We start from the raw sequence: 24,071 nt of genomic DNA, 5'->3' as shown, positions 1-24,071 counted from the left end.
GGCAAAACATCAGCGTTGGCCTCGGGACATGAGCAGTCTGTAAGAGACGATCGCAACAAGAAGCTTGAGATTCCCCGCTGGAATTTTCACAATCCGACCGAGGGCTGACTCTGTCCTGTGGTGGCAACGGTTTACGTCTGTGCAGAGGTATTTTGGTCTTGACTAAATCAGTCTGCATCAGGTTTGATTTGGTAAGATAACAGAGAAGCTTGAGAGTGGACCTGTAAATGTCGTCAGACTGATTTTTTTTTTCTCAGTTCAATTCTGAGAACACAAGAACCACCCGTCTATTGGAACTTTGCCCCAGAACTATAGATTTTTTTCAAGCTTTTGTTGTCTGCAGATCGACCATCAATCTGTTTGCCCAAAATTTCATTTAAAAAAACAAATGTGAAACTTACTAAAATAGGTTTTTACAGCCAGAGCTGTCAGTCTCTGCTGGTGTTTCCAGCACGTCCAGATGCATACATGGTTTCATTCTTTTCATTGAGAAAATTGAAACTAACTATAGCTGTTTATGAGAACATTTTGAGCTGTAAAATATGTTTCAATACTTCTACGTAGGACTTTGAGTACCGTGGTTACACGTGCAGCGTTATTCTCTTCAACCAATCCCTATTCTCTACATCACTTACCCTTAAGAGGGAAAGGAGCCAGCAGTTCAAACACAATTTCACCTGGTGCAAACACATAATCTAAAACTAATGCACTCCGCCGGTCTTTGAACCAAGGAGAAGATCTTCTGGTCCCAAAAAGCTTTCAAAGACTGAAGAGGAACAAAAGGTGAATATTGCGGTTACCCTCTGCAACCAAATAGTGAAAAGAGATGGACACGGTGGATAAAGCCAGAGAGACCATGTTCAGGAGAATGTGGTTCAAGGTGGAGCCGAAGATTCATGATGGAGGGATGGAGATGGAGGTTGTTGGTGTGACAGTGGAGGAGGCCAGTGATCCACTCAGAAAGGATCCACCTAAAGATGTAGAAGGACAATGGCAATAACTTCATTCATTATCTATTCGGCAAACTTAACTCTTTTTTAGCTTAGAAAAAATTGTTCAGTTAGCATCCTCATCCATTTGAAGACAGATTGCGTGAAGAGGTGTTCTTCCTCCTCACGCACACTTTTGCACTTTTCTCTAAGTCAAAATGGATCCTGTGCTGAGCTGGAGGAGGAGTGTGATCGCTCGGTGGATCCGCTCTTTTGTCTTTAGCTCATGAATGAACATAATGTTCATATTGATTGTGAGTGGGTTCTCCCACACGCCCTCCACCGCGAGCAGGGACCGCAGGGTATTAACTGAGCTAAAGACTGAGGTTAAATGCATTCTTTAATCTGAAGTATCGTGATTAACAGAGGTAGCATAGCTCCCTTTAGGGTTGATTGCCTCAACAGCTGACAGTTTTTTGATTAATGGAAGTAGCATTTAACCTCAGGATGAACAGTGCACGTGCGTGTGTGTGTGTGTGTGTTTGTGTGTGTGTGTGTGTGTGTGTACAATCTTTTTTTGTCTGAAACAGCTACAATCCAAACTTAATTTTTTGTCAGCCCCTGAGATCAAAACGCTGAGAATAGGTCTGCGTGATGGATCATGAGGATCTACGTAACCATCTCTCATCACTATGCAGAATCTCCTCGATTCCAGTGCGTCAGCACTTTACACCAGTCTCCATCTCATGATGTATGAGAACCAAAACCAAGGCTCCCCCTCTCTGGAGAGCATCTGTTCTGAAGAGGCTATTGAGAGTTTCGCTCACACCGCCGGTATTTGAGACTCCTCATCGGCTTTTTCATTGTCGGGTTTAGTTCAACTTTACAAATGCCTGTGTGAAACAAAACGCTTTAAGTTTTGGATCTGTTTCTTGTAGTTTCAAAAAGAGCAGTGGGTGTGTGATACTGCGAGCGAGAGTGCTACTTCCAGGAATGTATACTGAGAAATTCCCAAACGTGGAATGTAGACATTCACTGAAGGGTTTGTTGACAGGTAATGTAATCACCCAAATGATGTTTTAGAAATAAAAACCAGAATGTTAAAACCTGACTGGATTTGAGAGGTGGCAATGAATTCCATAAAGAATTTATCATTTTTTTCATTTCTTCACACCAAAAACAACACATGTAGTTAAAGGACATACAACAGACTGAGGGGAGCTACATTCTTTCTTACTGTTTCTTCTGTGTCAGTTGGCTTCAGTAGTGTGTCGCTGTCCAAGGTCCTGAAAAATGTCCATTTCGCCCATTTATCTTGTAGCTGTTTCTTGTAGTCTCAGGCGATGCGTCAGTTTTTCCATTGTGTGTATTTTCTTTATCATGGCCAAACAACTAACATCGCATTTATATATAACTGAAAAGTTTTTGTTGAACTTGAAAAACTTGTGGAAGCACAACAGACATGGCTACAGGTGGCTGAACGTCCACTGGTCCTCAAGCTTGGCGGAGTAACAGAGAAACACGAGCATACAGATCAAATCACTGTGAACCAAAGTAACCTGACAACCTGGCATTGGTTTTAGAGATCGCTCCATCAAAAGAGTCTTTTTCTGAAAAAAAAAGTGTGAAAATTAAAGAAAAACACTTTAACACGCAAGCTGTTCCCAGAGAAGTGATTGGGTTACAGGCCAGTTAGATTTTAAACCTTTGATGTCTTCATGATAGATTTTGAGAGTAACACAGATGTGTTCCTCTTTCCTTTTGCCTCTTTCTGTCTCTCTAAGATCTGCAGCAGAACAGCACGCCTGTTGTGTCCTGCTCAAGGACACTTCAGCGGAGCCTCTTGGCAACAAAGAGGAAGAGAGGGGGAAAAAAAAAAAAAACAGGCTCATGATCAAGTCAGTGTGTGAAAACAGGAGGCTTTGGACCGGGGGTTTTGTGAGGAGTGAACCCGCAGCAGGCGTCTGAGAGCAACAGCCCCCCTGCGGAGTTTCAGATGGAACCGTCCACATACGGCGTGCCGGGGACATGTGTATCGAGGAGCAATCACCAGGGGCTATAAGGACTGGCTGTGCCATGATGCACACATCTGTGAAGTCTCGCAGTTAATGTTCTGCAGCGCGGAACAATGAGCATGACTTTTTCCTTTTGTGTCGCCTCAGGTTCGTTGTCCTACTGTAAAACCCGCTGCTGTACCAGGACCCGGGGCTCTGTCTGATTCTCCCCCAGTAACCCTGAGAGAGTCGATGCAGAGAGCCTCTCACAGCCAAGCCTCTCTGATCATTTATTATTGATTTAGTACATGAGGCAGGTGGAGTGAGGAGGACCGGAACAGACAGAGAGAAACTAAGAGAAAGTCAATCATGGGACCCATTTGGTGAACGAAAAAAGGCTTATGGCAGGACAGTGAGGCACTGACATGACTGCAGCAGTTTGAAAGCTATTTAAATAAATTAGTGAAACAGTAAAGTCAAGTCGCTCTGAACATATTTGTCAAAGGCGGGAGCGGGTTTGGGCACAGGGCTGTGTAGAGCAGGTCCCCTCAAAGCTTTTGCCTTGTAGGAACACACTCCCTGCCTCCTGCAGGCTGCGGCGCCACGGGCACAAGCAGCTCCTTGTCATATCTCATCAGCGGTGTGCCCACTCGTGGCTCATCACGCTCGCTATGAGGTGCAAAAGGCCTCTGGGGATGCGAGCGGTGGCAATTCTGTCAAAACATACCACGCAAGGGAGGTAAATACAGGAAAAAAGTGGCTTTGTCGAGGCAGTGCTTAAACATGTGGGTCAGAGTTGGTTCTATATATCCACCACTTATATTTTCCCACCTGAAATACGTCTTATTCTGTCTCAACTGGGTCCCTTAAAGCTGTGAAAGCATGAATGGGCATTGGAGAGTTTCTTTGAATGCCGAGTTGATGATTTGTAATTAGGCCCCGTAGACTTTTCCCTCTGAACAGAAAATACTTTTCCTATCTTGCATCTTTCAGTGTGGTGTTTTATTATCTAGCATCATTTCCCACAGGCCAAAATAAAGTAGGAAACTAAATTAGGTTTTTACTCATCTCTTCATTCTCTCTTCTTCCTCGCAATAATAAGCGTTTTGGTAGACATTTAAAACACAGCAGTCCGTTCAATATGCTTAATCTGAAACTACCTTTTTTACACACATTTTTAGTTTTCCTAACTTTTTCTCATATGTAGATACATGTCGTTAAAAAAAAACATATTTTCACTAATATTTTTGTTCACAATGTATCATACCGACTAATCAAATAGTAAAATATACCCCAAAATGGAAGGTTAGCTCAGCTTTGATCAATTGGTGCAATAAACTATACTAAGGGAGACAAGGTGGTGTAGTGAACACACAGCAAGAGGATTGATGAGTTTGCATGTTCTCCCTGTGCATGTGTGAGTTTACTTTGCGAGCTCCAGTCGCCAAAAATGTGCATTAAGTAAAAAATGTCTATAAACTGACCGTAGGTGTGAGCATTTGTGTGGTTATCCGCCTCTCTGTGTTGACCCTGTGACCCTGTTCAGCTGAAGCAGCCCTCAACACAAATCTGGACAAGGCAGCAAAGAAGATGGATGGAGTTCAACTTTAAGAAATAAAAAAAAGCTGATAACTGGTAGATCTTGTATAGCCCGTATGCTGGAGATTTTTTTTTTGCTGAAACTAGACAGTTTATCCTTCTCAAAAATAAGATGTCTTACATGCGATACATAGTGCCAGTGATTCAATCTCAACACATTAGGATCTCTATTATTTTCTCCTGGCCAGCCCAGCAGATCCAAAACGCGCTTTAAGAGAAGTGCTGGCAGGAGAAACCCCGGAGCGAACACATCAATCACGCCGGCGTCCTCGATTCACCAGGAGCTGAAGATGTCAATGGTGCTACCACGGCCACCATCAATCACTCTCTAAAGTCATGAAAATGCCGTAAACACATGCAGACAACAATCCGAAACAGTGCTTGCACAGTCTGAGGTGAAAGAACACTGAAAGTGAAAGAGGGCAAAAATATCCACGGGTTATTATATTTCACTGGTGAGTAATTACTGATGGAAATCCCCCTTTTCCAGTCTCAGGTTATGACCACTTGTTGGGAATAGGGTCTTGAAAACTAGGTCAGTTTCACTGGCCTCATTATTCTTAATGAAATTCTATATTATCCTTTGTTCAAGATCTGATGTCAGCTCCGTCCGCGGTGCTACAATAAGTGAACAAATCAGTTGTTAGACTCGACCACACGCTTAAAGAAGGCTAAAATGATATAACTGCGCATTCATTAATATAAGAGAACAAGCTGACATTAAAATGTAAATTGCACAAGTAGATCCACGCGTCCACCTCCTATACAAGTTGATGCAACTTCGAGTCATGCCCGGACTCGAACTGAGGCAAGAGTCTGAACCAATACATCAACACGCAGCCCCACATTTAAATCAGGATTCGCAGTAACATGCTGAAAATTCAGCTGAATTTCAGAAAGTATCTGCTAATTGTGATTCATTACTGATTTACAGCACCTTAGATTATCATGTGTTCAATTATCAGAGGAAATGTTTGCAAGATGTTGTATAGATTAATTGGAAAGGCTGTTTTTCTGTTGTTTGTTTGCTTTTCCTGCTCCGCATGAGCCACTATCTGTGCGTCAGGCTGATTCGGACAGACAGACTTTGAGCTTGTTGAAGCTGGAAGCAGCTTCGTGTCTTACTGGCGGCGCAATGCTCACAATATACAAGCTCCTGTTCATGCATGTAGTCATGTATGAATGACAAACAGAAAGCACAGTGAGCTGCACACAGGCGAGCATCTTTAGAAACACGGTGTTGCTCCTATTCTTCTTGTCATACTTTCAGAACAGACACTTCCATGCGGTGCACCGACATACGCATGAGAAAATAGAGGAAACAAAGGCTGGTGCATTTCACAGTTTGCTGTGAAATCAGTGACAATCAATCACAGACATGACTATTTCAGTAAGAAAACCATGATAGTAAAAGAAAAAAAAAACCCTTCTGCAGCATCTTTCGTAGCAGTTTTGTGAAAAATGTCATATTTTTCTGTGTTGCCTTGACCAATTGCTTTTGTGCACTGTTGCAAAAATGAAAGAAAGTGGGAGCATAATGCAGATAAACCTGAAGAATGAACCGTGTGAGCTTTGGTTTGCCTCTTTTTCTGTTAATCTTCAGCACCTCCTAGTGGACGCCACTGAGGACTGCAGGACATTGTGTAATCACACAGTACATCCATCTCCTTTTCCAACTTGGGGGTCAAAGGGTGCAGAAGCTAATCCCAGGTCATTATGGGAGAAATGCAGGGTGCATCGTGGAAAGGTCACCAGCATCTGAAGATACACACACACACACACGCATATACGCACACACAAACACACACACATCCATACCCCTGTGGGCAAATCGGAGATACTGAAAGAAATTGAATATGCATATTTTTGGACTGTGGGAGGAAACTGAATCACTCAGGGAAAACCCACACATGCACAGCTAGAACACACAGAGAGGCCCCAAGCCCGAGCTCCAAGTGGGGATGTTCTCACTCAGTGCTGGTCACCACACCGCCACGGGCCCCATCACAACATTAAAACTCTTATTTATGCACGAGCAACATTTCTGTGTTTTATGATATCAGTTACATGAATTGTTATTTGATTTCATTTAATTGTTGATTCAAGTGTGACTGTCAGAGTGTGTGTGTGTCGATCCGTGTGTTTACCCTTTGACGAATGGGTCCAGGATGGATCCTGCCCCTTGTGACACCCTAAATCAGAATGAGTCTTCATTACAATTCACTTTGATTCTGATTCCATCTCCTGTTTTGTGTCTCCACCCAGACGACACCTCACTCGATGTCCTTCATATATAAGTCATCGCTGAACGCTCTGCTGTGAACATCTGGGTGTTGTTAGCATCTTTGTTTGCAGCTTTTAAGAAGTTTTAAAAGGTTGCGAGGAGGACGCTGCGTGTTGTAGAGGAGGTGTTGGCTGTACTGAGATGGCGATGTTGTCAAAACAGGGTGCATTTTCATGCTGCTCAAAGTAATGAGGTAAACACTGGATCATGACTCGGTCGGATTTCCCCACAGTTCAGCAGAGAGCAGAAGGCATTAATAATTAAAGAAGAAGGAGTGAGATTGTGGGCCAAGGAAAGTAGAGCATTTAGGTTCTTGCATAATCCCCGATAGTCTGTCGAAAGAACAGGAAGGCAATTTTCAATATTAAAAATGTAATCACAGGTGGAGCGGTTACAGACCGACTGGCTGGTGCAGTGTTTCAGAAGCTCCTTATTGAGAGGACTGAGGAGGATGTGAGGTTCGAGGGCTGAAAGGTTCCTTCCTTTTGTTGAATTTTCTCCTCTCTCACCCTACGAATAAAAACAGTCAAGTAAATGCCAGGATCCTGAGGAAGTAACAGCCACTTCCTGGAGGGTCAAGCAGCACAGCGAGTCTGGCTGATAAGATGGAGGACACCCCTCCCTCGGCACCGCCGATGCCTTAAACAGGGTTTGACTCGCTCATACTCCACCTCTCCCCTAACGAGGTCCACCCCCGTCGCTCAGTCTGGCCTCCGTCTTCTGTCCTTGCTGCAGCTGCATCTTCATCCCACAGTGGTGAACCACTCTCACTCAGGATGGGCTCCAGACCCCCCGGCCTGCTGCCGTTACTGCTTCTCGCCTGCTTCACGCACTCATGTAAGGCTTTGTCTCTTCCAGGATTAAGGATGTCCCTCCATTTAAGCCTAATATTCTGATTCTTCTTTCTCTCTCTCTTTTAAACACAGGGCATTGCGCCAGAGGGCAATCATGTAAGTATAAAGTCACTGTCCTGTATTGGACTCATGTTTAATGATTGGTCTGAGAGTCTGTCGACTTTAAATCATTGCGACAGTTTGAGGTTATCCAGTCCTCCCTGTATTTGACAAGGAAACTATTTTCACCAAACGCATCAAAAAGAGTTATTTTTGCAGGAAACGGGCATTGTTCTCTGCACTCCTGGCCTGCTTGATGTTTTCAAGTCTTTAGAGAAATTCTCTGAAGCTATTTTTGGCCGTCACAGGTGACGCTGTGTACTCTTTCACACCAGCGTGAGCTTGAATGAACTTTTTATTGTCGTTCAAACTGAATGGAAGCACTGATTTTTCCTGGCTTTTCCCTTTGTTTGAGTTGTTAAACAAGGCTGTCTTAGTGACATTCTGTGTGAAAGGAATAAATTGCCATTTAGCTAAACAAATGTTGGATGGAGACATCGGTGACTTTATCGTGCCAGTTCCAGCCACCGGCCAATTAGCCTGGCCTGGAGCTCAGGCTGGAAAATGGGTCAGACGGCCAGCTGCTTGTGTCAAGGTGCGAAGACAGCAGAAGCTGCCAGACACTCAGCGATTAAACTGACTTCTTGTTTGCAGAAACTGGTAAATTACCTTTAAGCTGTGTTGTTTTTTTTTGGTTTTTTTTTTTTTTTTAATTAATCAATGAGCATTCGAGGATCTGGGAAGCAGATTCCATTATGTTGAAATAACACATAAAGTAGCTGTTCATGCTTGTTGGCAATGTTTTCATTTTCACTTTCACTCCAGTTTGTCACTTTGGAGTAAACAGTGACCATCATGATGCAACAAAACTGTTATCTGAATATTCCTGTTTGAAATGAATGCTACTCAGGGTGTTACTCTCAGTTGATCACCCTACACAAAATAACTGAAAACAGAATTTAATTAGCAAACTTGGAACAGACTTTGATCTTCGTCAAACAGGCCTTAAGTTCACCAATGAGATGTTGGGATACTGTCCCCAGTGGAGGCCCCGATCCTTGTGTGGTAGCCATTGTTGCTTGGCTGTGTGAGAGAACTGGAGAGTTTAGTGTAAAATGATTTGAGACAGCTGACGCAGCAAAGGCCTCCTTCGAAGTGAAAACCATTTATCAAGCAGGTAAACACTTTTTGTCCAAAAAGTATTTAAAGTTGTTCGATTTATTTGTATTTCCCAGCAAGTAGCTTTGAATTTTCTACCCTGAAATGATAAAAGTGTTTGTTGGTTTTAGGCAAGAAAACAAAGCAGATAGGTTTGGAAACCTGCTTCCCTGAACACACAAGGTCGAAGTGTTTTGGCCAAATGCTCGAAAACTCAAAGCTTGAGCTCCAGCTCACAGTTCTGAAGCGCTGCTTTGAGGATGAGGACAATGTGAGCGTTTTGGGTTAAAGTGTGTTGTTGTGGCTGAGGGAGCATTAAGGCGGGAATAAATCCACCCGGCTCTCCCAGGGGAAGCGGAGGGTCGGACGCTGTTTGTTGAGGCTTTTTCCTTCCTTCGGTGGTTCATGTTCACTGTGCCGACTGTGAACCAGGGAGTGCCTTCCTCCAGTCTTCACCTGACGTTTGTATTGTGTTTTATTATTTATTTCTAATTTATGTGCTTGTTTTTCTGTGTGTGTGTGTGTGAACCACAGCATACATTATAGATGCCGTTGGCCTCACAATCCTGCCCGGCAGCACAGTTCAAAGCGGGACAGCGGTGACGGTTCGCTGTCGGGTCAGCGTCAGCCACAACGACATCCCTCACCTGACACACACCTTCCAGCTGACACAGGATGATGTCCTCATCCACTCCTCCACCACCGCAGAAGACTCCATCGAGTACGAAATCAACCCTGCCCGGGCGGCAGACTCTGGGAATTATGAATGCAGAGTCACGGTCAAGGACAAGAGCAAAGCCAGCAACAGACATAAACTGGATGTCACAGGTAAAGCTGAACAGAAGCCAGCTTTTGTTTATTTGTTTACTTGACACATTGTCAGGGACAAAGAGAATATCCCCAAAGAGACAACCGTTAAACTTCTCTTCAATGACATATCATATCTCACATTGAGAACTGAGGTTCACGTTAGGTTAAGGTAGTAATTCAACGAGTCTGTGGCCAGGGCCAATATCTGGACAGCCAAGGTCCTAAGATGAAATTTTGCTCTCATGTGTGTAAATTAACCAAGGGCCAATAAGAACCACATAAAATTATGGACAGTTATCTGACATTAAACAGCCTGAAGTGTCTCAATGTATCATGAAGATCGTGTAGTTTTAAAACAGATATGATTAAATAATAATGACACTCAGCTTGTTGTTTGCCTCATATGAAAAAGAACAATTTCAGGTGATGCTCTGACATTCAGTAAGAGCCTTGAAAGCAACGCTTGTTAATTTTAGGCAATTTCTGAAAAAAATGAATGCAAAGCAATGCAGTGTGTGTGTGTCTTTGCCTTATTGCACTGCAGTTTAATATAAAACACAAATGTAGACATCTGAAACTTTTTCATATATCAGCAGCTTTTTGGGGGGGCAAAAATCCATCTCTATTCCCCTAATCATTTCAACACGGCAAAAAGGCAACATCCCCTGAATTTCTGAAACCTTCTAATTTCATAAGCTATAGAAACACAGTAGCTGCTATCAGTCCTTATTAAATTACAGTTTTGCATTGCAAGGTTTCCACCTGAGAGCGATAAATTCCTCACCCCCCGGCTGCTCAAAAATGTGTACAGTAGCTATAAATCTCATTGAACATCAGTATGCAAAGTAATAGCTGTGCTTTTCACTCTCCCACTGGGTCTCCATCTCCTCAGGACTGCAGACCCCCAATCTGGATCTGAATAATTTAAGCCCCTATGAGAATGAGGAGTTCGTAGCCACCTGCAGTGCTCCGGAGGAAAAAGGATCCCTCATATTTCGGTTTTACCAGAGATTTAGGAAGGGTGACCCTCAGAAGATGAAGCAGCTGGCGACCACTGGAAATTCAACAGAGACCACGTTAACACTGAAGCACATCGGGGACAGCTTTCTTTTCTGCGACTACGAGATCAACTTGGTTTCTGGAACAAGACGTTCCAACAACAGTGAGGAGATTCAAGTGATCATCCGAGGTGAACCAATCAAGAGCAGCAGACAGAATAAAAATCAGACTGCAGAAACTAGAGACAGGCCTAACTGCTGTGGTTTCTGTCTTGCAGCGCTCAATATTTCCCCAGTCATGAACGTGCTGCCGTCCACTGACGTCTTCGAGGGAGACGTAGTGACGGTGTTCTGCACAGTGGTCGGCAGTCCTCTGAGAAACATAGAAGTGTTTCTGACAAAGGACAGGAGGATCCTCAAGCAAGTTCGAGCCACGGCGCTGAGTCATAACTTCACCGCTGAGGAGGGCGACTCCGGGGAGCTGGTGTGCAAGGCCGAGTGGGGCAATGTGCAGAAGGAAGCCTATCGAGCAATCACGGTCAGAGGCAAGTGTCCATGAACACCAAGGCGTCTTCTGTTTTATGCTTAAAACCCCACGTGGTATAATGATGCTGGATTCTTGCTGTCTGAACCTCAACAGAGCTGTTCTCAAAGCCACGTCTGACTGTGGATCCCAGCGACTTGTTTGAAGGCGACCGCTTCACCGTGTCCTGCTCCGTGTCCATTTACGTTCCCGAAAAGATCAGCAATGAAACTATAAATTACTCCTACTACAAAGACAAGCGCAGAATCACTGATGCAGAGACGTACACCTCCATGGCAAACCCTCATATGAATGGGAACTACACCTGCAATGCTCAGGTTTCCTCTAAATTCAACAAAGAAAGCCCAATACTTGTTATTAAAGCCAAAGGTAAGTCATCCAGGGCACTGAATCACATTTTAAGTTAAGATATTAAAAGCGTTATTAGAATAGCGAAGGCGGTCTTCAGTTGGTCACATTTGAAATGAATTCTCATTGATTCTCGCTCCTATTTCCAGTTCTCGTGTCCAAACCGGTGCTGAGTGTGGTGGGGGGCACGCTGCTGCTGGGGAAGCCCTTCCAGCTCCGCTGCCACAGTGACGGGGGCACTCTGCCCATCACGTACACCCTGCACGGCCCCAACAGGCTGACCAAGCAAGTGGTGGTGAGCAGGCGGGAGGAAGAGGCCGTCTTTACACTTGCGGCCATCTTCAAGAGCGCCGACCTGAACAACTTTGTCTGCCACGCAAAGAACAGTCCACGCAAGCCCCCCGTGATAGCGTTAGGAGAGCAGCTGCTGCGATCGACCATCATCATCGGTGTGTTGAAGACGGCGATAACTCAGTCCGAAAACCTGAACTGCTGGTCTAACACACACTCTACTCTGTGCAGAGCCCGTGTCAGAGCCGGCGTTGACCGTCTATCCCAGCGCGGGCGACATCTCCGAGGGACTGGACATGACCCTGGTCTGCTCCGTGCAGAAAGGCAGTCCGCCCATCAACTTCACCTGGTACCGCCGGGACGAGACGGGAGCGCTGGATTCAAAGACATCAAATAAACTGCAGGGATCCTTCAGCATACACAACGTCCAAGGGACGGATGGAGGAGAGTACTACTGCGTCGGCACAAACCAGGCCCAGCAAACCAGACAAAGTCCAGCTGTCATGATTGGAGGTACCTTTCTGTCTTCAGTGGATGTTTTTTTTTTCAATGAGAGCCAGTTGTTGTGTGATCACACTTTGTTAAATTTTTTTTTTTTTTTTTTTTTTTTTTTTTGAGCCTTGACAAAACGTCCTAGTGTGACAGCATGGAAGAAAGTGTGAACGCCAAACAACAAAATGCAAAACTAGATTTTTCTTCTCAGTGTTTCAATAGAAACATGTCTCTGTTTGTTTTTTTGACTCATCATTCATCGGAGTAGAAGAGAAGAAGCATGAACTGCAGTGAATGTATACACTCACTGAATATAGCAGTGACATTTGGGGAATTTATTTGAATTAAATTTAGTCAGTATCCCATTCAAAGTGATTCTTTTGTGCAGCTGGCAGGGCTGAGAGGTTTCGGATCTGCAGAGCGGCGCATTGCTTCCAATACACTACAGCTGCTTCCCTTTGACTTGAGAGAGAAAAAAAAAAGAAATACAAAATGTTATTTCTCACTCTGATATTGATTGTCTGTCTCAATGGGGAGAAATGTAAAGGTGAAAACTCTGGGAATGTTTCAGAAAACAACAAACGTGCTTTTGATTTCACTCTTGGCTTGAGGTCGATGATAAATTCTAAAACGTGCTCATGCATGTGTCATGATGTTGACTTCCTGACTCACAGCAGGTCGCTCACATGACGCACTGCGCAACATAAACAAGCCTAGAAACCGTTCATCGAACCTTTATGAGCATCCTGAAGTGAAAGTTGGCCTGCTTCAAAATGAAAAGTTTCATGCTCTGAGTGCATCTTTGCAGCTGATAATCCTAATAATAATTAATTGTTTTCGATGTATTTTGCAGTAAAGATGGCTGGCTGGAAGAAGGGCCTCATCGTTGTCGTCTGCATCCTGTTCATCCTGGCTCTGGTCCTCGTTATTGCCTTCAGGAGACGTCTCCTTCATTTTAAGAGGAAAAATACAGGCAAACTGTCGGTGTAAGTCCGAGCGCTTGTGTTTTTATCAACAATCAGTGCTTTAAAGGCGAAGTCGTAAAAAGTTACAGCTGATTGGCGCCCAAAGTGGCGACTGTTGATTGTGCTTTTTTGTTGATTTTGCCTCAGGAAGTCAGCCAGTACCAAGGCAGAGCGGCTGAGCCTCACCCAGGCCGAGGTCAATGAGGCTGCCAACGGTAAATCCTCACACTGGAGCGAATTCCAACTGTTCGTTGTAGCTCACCAAACTTTAGAAAGTCTCGTTTTGTTTTGAGACGTGAATGCTGAAGACTGTTGAATATCAGTTTGCTCACAGTGTTTGTGTCTCATGCAGTCACGCCAGGCATGATGGGAAAAAGTATTTGGAGTGAACATGTATCAGGTTCAGGTGAGTGGGCTTTTTTTTTTTTTCCTTTGTAGTTTTGGCCTATGCAAAGATCAAAATCCTAAATTTGCATTTCATTTGTCCAAGAATAGAAGGAACAGTCTTCTTTATTTCATTATTGAGGAACGTTAGAGTCCCATTGTTACATTTCGGGTCTAACACGCTGCACAACTTGAGAAATATTATTGAATTAAAACTGAATAACATATTAGCTTGCAACTGTGGATTAATATGTTTGCAGCACTTCGTGAGTATCTACAGCTGGATGATGATGGATGTGGATTAACTCAAATTGTCAGTGTTATCTATAATGAAGGACGATCCTCTTCAGCACAGTAATGTGGCTCACTCATCTTTTTTAGGCTGTTTTTCAACAGACTGATACCAACAAGACTGAGGTTTGCAGGCACTGTGTGTTGGTTTCATTTGTTGATTGTGAGATTTAAGTATATCTTGTGGTTTTTGACAGGTTTGGAGAGCCAATGAGTTTTTACATTCCATACTTTCATGATTTTTTTTTTCTTTTTTTTAATGAGAGTATATACAATCATCTGAATAATACACTTTGGCATTTTAAGTATTTGCCCTGTAACTTAACAGGTGGATTGATTACAAAGCATTAAATAACTATTAAGTTTGCGTGAAACTGTGCTGTGTCTCAGAGTCCGACGACCAGAATAGTGCGATCGCTGCAGAAAAACCGGAGCCGCAGTACACCGAGGTGCAGACTCCACAGCCAGATCCTAACAGACGTGAGACTTCATTTTACTATTGTTTCAAACAATGACTAATCTGTTCCCCAATACACCCTCTGGAATAATTGCATATTATTTGTTTCGCAGCGGTTCCGGTGAAACAAGGCACAGACACAGTGTACAGTGAAGTACGCAACTCTCAGCAAGGTATGACCGACATCCTGCTCCACGGTGAAAATCATTTTACGCGGAGGCAGAAATCAGGTCACTGGGATTTGGGGAAAAAAAAAAAAAAGGCAACAGGAAACAGGATCAACTCCGACTATAAACATCAGCATTGTTAGCAGAAGAATGTCCCATTAAAAGAGAAGGCCCTGCCGCCAGGTGTCCACTTCCTGCTTTCGTCAGAGAGAACTTCCTGTTCTAACAACAGAGCTAAACACAGTCTGCATCCGTTAAGACTTGAGCGAGCAACGGTTGATTGTTTGATACACATGGGAGAAACGCCACTCCATTGTTCACTGGAGGCGTCCTAATAGCATAAGAACAGCGAACAGTGTGGATGTCACGCAATGACGCAGCAGCTTTGAAGGAAAATTAAGCGAATTTTTGTTTCTAGGAAGAGACTTTCTTGTCGGCACAGGCTTTATTGGCAGCAACATATTCCAAATGAGTGTTTGCGATGCGATAAGCTCCCTGCTTCCTGTGAAGAGAGTGGTTTGGAGGGAGCGCTGATGACTACTCAAGCCTTCCTTTAATCCTCCGCCTCCTTTTGTTTCCTGAGCCTGTTCCCTGGTTTTGTTTTTACAGGTGTTCCAGAGCCGGCCGATGGTGTAAGTTGTTTCACGCCATGCATACAGTGCATGCACACGCAGCTAACACACACACATACACGCACACACAGAGACACACTCACATTTAGGCAACTGAAAGTGTGGTATTTCATGTAATGCAAAAATCACTCTCAGTTATTATTATCTTCATAAATTTCATTACAAAAATGCAGCAATTATGTGGGAAATGTCCTGGAAATAATTTCTTAATTTGGCACTAATTATATTCTAATAATGAGACACTTCCATAACAATTATTCTGATTTATTAATGGGCCATTCCAGTGATTTCACACTTCACTCAGTTCACTCATCGGGGAAATGAGCGGCGCTTAACCAATGAAAACAGCCCCTTCATTTCTTCTTTGGCTCTTGAGGAGCTTTCTGAAGCTGGAAGAGATAAAGGTTTAGCATCTCAAAGATTCCAGATGCTGGAGCATCTAATTCAATTATTTTTGGGTGAATCGTGAGTCGACTATTCCCAGCAGAAAGTAAAACTCATCACAAGTTCTTTTGTGGACTCGGGATGTCTCCCTGTTGTCTGTGGAGACGGGGGATTTTCTGGGTGGGTCCATAACATCTGCACCTGGATTTCTCACTTCTCTTCTCACAAACAAACAGTTCATTAGAACTTTGGCTGTGTGCGTCTGGGGACCCCCGATGTACAGCCAGATGTGCAAAAAAAGTTTATGCATTCTTAACTTCTTTTGAAGTCAGTAAATGTGGTAAAAAAAAAAAAAAGATATGTAGTTTTCGATCTGTAATGTCATCCATAATGTTCATTCAGGCGTCGGTGGAATATGCCGAGCTAAACCATGAAGCTGACCACCAGGGTGACCACAGTGCTCCGGGTGAGCAGAGCGTCAGCGCTGAACACACACCTGAGGCGGAGAGCAGCGTTACCACTGACGCCGCCGCTGAACCTGGAGAATGAAAACATGACCTGTCAACAGACTTCTGGCAAAATAATTCCTCTGTTCGTCTGGCTTGGTAATGCAGCTGGATTATTTGTGCTGACAGATTTTTTTTAAAACCCTGTGACTAGTTTGTATTTTTTTAAATATACATATAAAACATTGGAGAAAAGTTTCACTCTGTAAATTCACTTGATTTTCCCTCGAGGAGCAAATAAAGCCGGTTTTGTAAAGTGTTTTTCTTTCTTTCACAGGACAGTTTGTTACTTGCACACACAGAGAGAGAGAGAGAGAGAGAGAGAGAGAGAGAGAGAGAGAGAGAGAGAGAGAGAGGAAAGGATGTCTGGTGTGAGTCTAAAGGAAGAGCTTTTCCACTGGTAACAATAGAGGCAGAGTGTTCAATCTGAAAAGGAAGAGCGGTCTTTGTGAGCTCTCTATTGTAAGATAGGGAAGTTTTCCATGTAAACCACTAGAGGGTGGACTTCAAGCAGCGCTGCATGGAAACTTGGTGCCATCTGGTTGTGATCTCCTTTAATGTGAGAGGAGCTTTTACTGTTACCGCCACATCAGATGCCCGCGGCTTCAGTTTCCATTATCCAACAATTAATTGAATGATGTAACACGAAGTTATTCAAGGTGTCAGTACGCCGGATATGTTTAGCAGGTCAATCTGCAGATGGATTCTGATCTCATTAAAACTGTGTGCGTGCCATGTGGAAATGCATCGCTAGGCAGGGATAGGACACAGTCTAGTGTGAACACGGACACCTCAAGTAACATTTTGCTCCCAAAACAGGTTTGAGCTGAGAACATCATGTAAGAACATTGCCTGCACAAGTTTAGATTCGTGAGCGCCACTGTCGTCTGGCCTGGAGAACCCGAGGCAGAGGTCGGATGTCTTTCTGCAGCATTTATGGCATTCAGCTGCAAATCGATCCACCTTCTGCGCTCCTTTAGCCAGCTCGGGATACGCCGGAGCCCCTCCGAGCTGACGAGGTGAAGACAGAGACATCACAGGACCCAAAGAGACAGAAACACTCACATTCATCCCTGCAGGACAAAGTCTCCGTTTTGTTTCTAATAGATTTCTTTGGACTGTAGGAGAAAACCCATGTACAGCAAGAACATGCAAACTCCATAAAGAAAGGCCTCAAAGACAAACTCAACTCTTATTTACGTATTACGCTGTTATGTAAGAGTGTTTTCAAGTTCTTATTAGTGATTTTAGATGGGGAGCGCTTATTTATACAGCGACATTAGGACAGGAGACAATCAAAACAAATAATGCTTTGATTTTTTAGCTTGATTTTGTATTTTTTTCTAAAAACACAGAGAACTGGCCCTAGATAACTCAACTTGTGCATAACTGAAGCGGGTGTGTGTAAACTGTCTTATTGAGTTTTTTCCTTTAAAAATGGTAGTAGTGAGCAAGCATGCAGCTTATTTGTGTTTCGTTGCAAAAGTTCATTGCAGGAGAGGACAGCTGTAGAGGACACCACTGAAAACAATAATACTCTTTGCCACAATGTGGCTTTTGTTTATTTCAGCAAAATTGTTTCTGTGTAAAACTGGCAGATGCTCCCAATTTATTCAGTTTTTTGGTCTGGGTTTGTGTTGGTGGTGCTACATTGAAAAAAGACGTGGGTTTTTTTTTTGTTTTTTTTTTGGATCGAAAGTTTTTCTCTCCTCCCAGAGTCTCCAACTTCTCTCACTGATGTCAGAAGTGCGCTGTCATCATTCTCACTGTTGCTGAAATCCTGACACTTTTCAGATACCAGTTTTTAACCCACTGGCAGGTGAACGGGGGACAAGCCGAGTGAACTATATAGGCACTGCGCTGGATTTAAATTTGAGAGCAGGCCGGTGTGCGTCAGGTTCACTCAGTTCACGGCAACTGCTGTCAACAGTCTGGATTATGGGGGGGATCTACTTTTTGACAGGAAGTTCTTAGGAACGGCAAGCAGCCGATCAAATCCATGTGGGAATCTCTAACACCTGACACCCGAGCTAACACCAACAGCCTGCCACCAACTCACGCGCTTTCATCTCCATTATTAGCTCAGACTAACGTATAGACCGGTCCGCGGATGAAGGCTTCCTCCCCCCGCTAACCTGCAGCTCCGCGCGTGAACCCAGGGTTGTGCGTGTGAATTTCAGAGAACTGTCTGATCTGTCCTCCTCTGGGCTTTGTTTCACCGCCGCCATTGTGCTAAGTCTCTATGAATGTGAGTATGTGTGGCACTGTTGCGCGCTGCACTGTTGCCGGGGTTTGCACCATTCCCTGGGGCCGCCGGGCGCTTATACGCCGAATGATCTTGGCCTCTGCGGTGGGGTTCACCCAGGCATCTATGAATGATATGGCTTCAGCTCCGGGCTGCCAGAATGAAAGTTCACTCCGGCTCTGAGGATGGAAACACGCCTCAGTCGACTCATGGTTTATTAATCGTGTTACTTAACCAGGATGTTGGACTTGAAAGGCGGGAGCAGCGTATTCTGTGCTGCGGTTATCAGACACACAGGAGCTGATACCGTGTTATGTGAATATCCAGTGTGAGTTAACCGCAATCATACATCAATAACTTGATGAAGAGTCAAAACTACAACATCACCCCAGTCCCTAATTCAGCCTGAGCGTTTGCAGCAAAACTGTGTGTGAAGCCGCCCAAAAATAGGAGGACGCTTGGGTTGCATTCCTCCCAGTCTCTTCAGACGAGAGGACTTTGACCATGGGTGGTGCTGCGCTGCCTTTAGATGCTAAGCTGTGTCAGGTTGGATTTACTACTGTTCCCAAAGTTATGATGTGTGAGGCCATATAGGACCGCTATTGCGAGGAGGCATGCCTCGCAACGCCCCCCCCGGGGGGTAACGCTGTCACATGATCAACAGAGTCTTCAGTGTTGTAACTCAAAGAGCTTGGCTGTACACGCATATGTCAGGAGCGATAGATCAGTCGGCCCAAACAGCCCTGCGGCCCGCCGTCTCCCACGGCCGCACGTACGCCGTGCGTGTCTCGCCGCGTAACCGGATCCCGCGCCTCCTGTATCTGGAGCACAACTCCTGGACCGCCATTGGCTGCTGAGCTAAAATTAGCATAATGACCCCTGTGAAATGCATTCTGGGAATATTCTGTATTTGACCTGGCCTTATGAAGCCAGCGCTGTTTATGGCCCGCCGATGCAGCGATGCGGTCATTGTGCAGACCTCATCTTCCTTCATCATGCAAAGTGATATTGAGATGACACCAGATATTATGTATTTACAGTACTTTCCATCAGTGACGCACTGAAATCGACTTTTCCAAATTAATCCGGTAACCACTAATTTTTCCTTTGCAATGGCTGATAACCAATTACAAACTAATTTCTTATCCCACTTTTAATTTTTAAAAGATCTAGTTTTATTAAATTGTGAAGGTTAAAGAGGCAAGTAGCTCTAAAATAAAAAATGGTAAAATCTGAGTGACTCTTTTGTCAGTCGAATATGAATACGTGATGTGGCCACGCTGTCAAGGACAAGAAGAGACTGAAAAGTTTAGAGCTAAATAAATCCTTGATTTTCTATCACAGATGGTTCCAATCATAACATGCCGTCCTCTCTGACAGTCCAAACTATTCATAGTGCAACATCGACGTTCTGTTTTATAGAGGTAGTCGTCTTCCAATTCCAAAGCTGGAGGTTCATCTCCCGATGTCCTTGTGTTTGCTCATGTTGCTTCTAAAAGTGTTTGTGCACCTTGCATGCACTTGCTTCCATTGTTTTATGAATGGGTTAACCAACAGTGCAAAGCATGATGAAACGACACCAGCAGTATATATGGACGATATAGTAAGTCAGTCATCTTAACTTAGCCAGCTAATGAATGCCCCTGTAACAGTCACATCTTCTGGAAATAGCAACAGTTTTATGTGTGTAAAATGAATTCATGTAGAAATATTGTTTTAAACTCTTGACTTTAAAAAAATTTAAAAAAAAGAAACAAGCCCTGAGTGTTGGAATGTGTTGCTGTGGTGAATCTGCTGGCTCATCAGTCCGGCTCACTTTCAGCTGCCACGCTCTTTACATTCAGCTACTGGGCGCTCTCTTGTATTTTCTATGCTGTTTCACCGTTGCTGTTATTGTTCAAGGTCTGTAATCCATGAAATGTCCTGATGGATATTCAAAAGTATTGTTTAATCGATTAAATCAATTTCAAAATTCGATTATCAAATAATTGCTTCTTTTTTTTTTAAACATGTAAATCAAAGTAAAGAATCTGTGTCTAAAATATAGAAACAAAATACATCGAACAAAGTATTGGCTTAGTCCTAACGTTGAGTGTGAGGTAATGGAGTCAGACTCTCTGTTGTAACATAATGAAACCGGTTAAGTCACCGCAAGCTGGAATGATACGATGAGCCCTTTAAAAAGAGAGCAGCTAGACAGACACCTTGAAGGGGGTAAAAGTTATATGCTGTGGTAAAAAAAAATTTTTTTAAAATTGAATAACGCGTATTACCTGAAAACGTTTGTAAATTTTAAGTTTCTACTTCAAAAATGGTTATTTCACATCTATAAAATGCTATAATAACTTCAGCATTGAACCATATTGTTTTTAAAATAGCCCACTGTTCTCACAGTCATGATGCATTTGCAGTTGCGCCGTTATAAATCCAGAGTCAGTTTCATCACCGCGAGACATGACTGCATGCCTGGTAGTGTTAATGATTTAAAAAAAAATCCACATGATTGAACGGGTATCATCAAAGAGAACATTTTCCGTCTGACCATGTTCACAGTCAAAAATGGAACCATAGCAGACTTTTTCTCTTACACAATAAATCAACAGGTTCATTCAGTTCAGTTTCTCTACATGGAAAATAAAAGGAGGGAATGGTGAAGATTAGTGAGCTGAGACGTGTTTAATTAGTGTGTGTGTGTGTGTGTGTGTGTGTGTGTGTGTGTGTGTGTGTGTGTGTGTGTGTGTGTGTGTGTGTGTGTGTGTGTGTGTGTGTGTGTGTGTTCTCGTATTTCTATCCTTGTTGGGGCCAAATGTCCCCACAAGGATAGCAAAACGTGAAACGACGTGCCTTGTTGGGACCTTTTTCCGGTCCTAAGGAGGAGAAACAGTGTTTTCTTGACCATGTTGTTGTTACTGAAAAAAGTAAAAGTGCAAAAACATTTCTTTAGGGTTAGGCTTTGTTGTGGTGTGGGTTAGGGTTAGGGTAAGGGTCAGGGTTAGGGGCTAGACATGAATGGGAGTCAATGGACGGTCCCCACAAGGATAGAAATACAAGACTGTGTGTGTGTGTGTGTGTGTGTGTGTGTGTGTGTGTGTGTGTGTGTGTGTGTGTGTGTGTGTGTGTGTGTGTGTGTTTTATGGGTTTGTTTCACCATACTGTATATTGAATTAAAGGTTGCTTACATTTCTCTTTTTTTAAGTTAAACCAAGCTTATTTAGCTATAATGTGTGAATAGCACATCTCAGTCTGATTCCTCAAGGAGGAATAAAGCTCATTTAACTGTGAGCTGGTGTTTCCAGTAGGCCTGACCACATTTCAAAAGGCATATCTTTGAACTAATTAACTTTTTAAAATAAATAGCTACATTTAGAGTAATTTATCAGAGAGATGATCTCAAGTGGGCCATTTTTATTCCTGCTACAAAGCTTATTAAGGAGTCATGGTAGATATTACCCTGGAGAACACAGACCAGGTTTGTGCTTAAAACCTATTAACCTCTTAATGCTACAGAAGGGCTTCATGAGGCATGGGTGACATAATAGGGTCTTTACATAATGATCATTTGGAATAAAGAAAGAAAAATATCTTACATATGGCATGACCACCGTATGCATGTTACGTGTTTTATTTTCATTTTGCAAATCCAAGAGCACATCCAGGTTATTCAGTTACGTGAGAGCGAAACGCTGTATTGTCCTTTGTGTCCTGAGTAAAGGTTACATCCAGTGAGTCCACCTGTTTGATGTCCTCCACTTGTAATTGTTTAAGCTTTCTCAAATCCTTGAAATCGATTCACTGTAACCTGGTCAGAGCGGGAAAAGGAGGTTGGGGGGGATTCGTAGTTTGAAATCCTCATTGTGCAATCATGTATCAAAAAATTAGACACACGTATGCAAAACGTTTGACCCCTGACCTCCTTTTCCATGAACGCCGGCTTCAGCGGAGGTAACCCAATCCTCACAGAAGCGCTCGGCCCCTGTGCTGCTCCTGTCGGAGCCCCCATGCTCTCGCCGTGTCCGAGACAGCTGCAGCGCCTGTTTACTGTTTGTTCCTCCCTGCAGGGCTGCGCTCCTCATACAATGTCAGCAACAGCATCCCTTAATGAAGCAGCCCGTTTCGTATCTGATTTATCATCACTTCTCTCACTTTGGACCCCTGGGTGACGTGCAGATCTGAAACTGCCTAAAAAAGTTTTGCCCTCGCCCCTCATGGGACGATTTATTTGCAGCAGTACGGGAAGTATTTTAATTTCGGGTCGCAGAGGTCACTGGCTGGAAAATATTAAGAGTGTTTATGTGAAGACATTCACAGTTGGGAAGTGTTGCCGTTTAAATGTTCCACCATTTCTTGTGCTCGTCCAGCACGGCCTCATCTGTTGCTTTTCTTTGGTGCAGCTTTAGTCCTTCACCTCCTCCAGTCTGCACCTGTCGCTGCTTAGGCCTACTTTTATGATATCAACCTAATGGTTTATAAATGCGTGACACTAAAGAACAAATTAACCAGCGGTCTGCTTTCAGAGTTGAATGATAGACTCATTTATTATTGTCCTGTAGCTGATGGCGCAGTAATCTTGTAACTGGGGATTTCCCAGTTTGACTCCCAGTGCAGATGAGCCGCCGCTGAGCAGGACCCTTGCCCGGGTCGTGTCAGGAAGGATATCCAGTCTAAAAATTCTGCCGTATCACACATGGTCGGATGTGGCGCTGCCAAAAGGGAGCAGCTGAAACACACCCCGTCATGTGAATCACATTTTCAAGAATAAATCTGGATAGATTTTTTTCCATCATCAACAGATGTCTGTTCCCATTTAAAAAGTTAGTGAGTGACTTTTATTTCATTACCGCAAAACGCAGTTAAAAGACCCACTCTAGCATATTGGAACGATTAAGAGTTGATCTCCACCAATAAACTCAAAACTGAGTTAATGTTTATGGCATAAAGTTGAGCAATCAGATTATGATTTTTTTTTCTTTTTGATTTGATCAATAACGACTTGCTTCTGAAAGTACTGACTGGATGAATTTATGAAGAATTACAATGAAAAGTTCGATTTTTTTTTTTTTTTTCAATTTCAAAAAAGAAGCAAAGAAAATATTCACAAGCGTTTCATCCATAATATTTGAATATTGTGGAATCAAGAAAAGGCATAGAGTCAGTTCTAATGAATATTGGCTATTTCCCGTGGAAACTATGAGCTCATGACTGTGGGGCTTTGGCAACTTAAGAATCCAGAGGCATGGGGAGCACGAGGGCGATGCCATGTATGTGGGGCCAGACGAGCGTTCAGCTCCTTTTCAACAGCAAACGGCTCAATTTACTTGTGGCCGACTTGCCCAATGGGCTGACTTGGCTGGGTGGGAAGACTCCTCTGGTTGTGAATTCCTCTCACTCCACTTGATCCCGCGATTTTCAGGCTCATGAGGATTCACGACGCTCAATAGAATAAGCTTTCAGGGATAAATGAGGGGCTATACTCGGCTTCCGTTTGATTACAATTAAAGAACAATTAGACAGGAGAGCTTGCACTGCTGAGAGGGCGAAAAGAAGAAGCACTCTCATTTAAAGCTTTATTGATCTCACATTAACTCGGCTGTAATGTTATAGTGTGGCTATATTCCTGCTCTAAAGTGACATATCCCTCAGATTTGGCAGTTTTTCTGCTGCTACATCGGTTATCTGAAAACCGTTTAATTGCGTTGTGGT

General features: G+C 43.5%; 1 protein-coding gene across 1 annotated transcript; it reads left to right on the top strand.

Annotated features, from left to right (window-relative positions):
* The first annotated feature begins 7,464 nt into the window (after positions 1-7,464).
* Positions 7,465-16,376, top strand: pecam1a (platelet and endothelial cell adhesion molecule 1a). The gene is made up of 15 exons (XM_030090582.1): positions 7,465-7,643; positions 7,733-7,756; positions 9,392-9,685; positions 10,560-10,856; positions 10,944-11,210; positions 11,306-11,578; positions 11,707-12,006; positions 12,080-12,361; positions 13,194-13,326; positions 13,453-13,520; positions 13,658-13,711; positions 14,371-14,460; positions 14,551-14,610; positions 15,214-15,236; positions 16,023-16,376. The coding sequence occupies exons 1-15, from the start codon at positions 7,583-7,585 to the stop codon at positions 16,167-16,169; spliced, it is 2,373 nt and encodes a 790-aa protein (XP_029946442.1). The 5' UTR covers positions 7,465-7,582; the 3' UTR covers positions 16,170-16,376.
* Positions 16,377-24,071: the final 7,695 nt, after the last annotated feature.

The sequence above is a fragment of the Salarias fasciatus genome, chromosome 4 (genome assembly GCF_902148845.1).
Source record: "Salarias fasciatus chromosome 4, fSalaFa1.1, whole genome shotgun sequence".
Lineage (NCBI taxonomy): Eukaryota > Metazoa > Chordata > Actinopteri > Blenniiformes > Blenniidae > Salarias > Salarias fasciatus.
The sequence above is the reverse complement of the archived record's forward strand: the minus strand, read 5'-3'. Positions and strand labels throughout refer to the sequence as shown.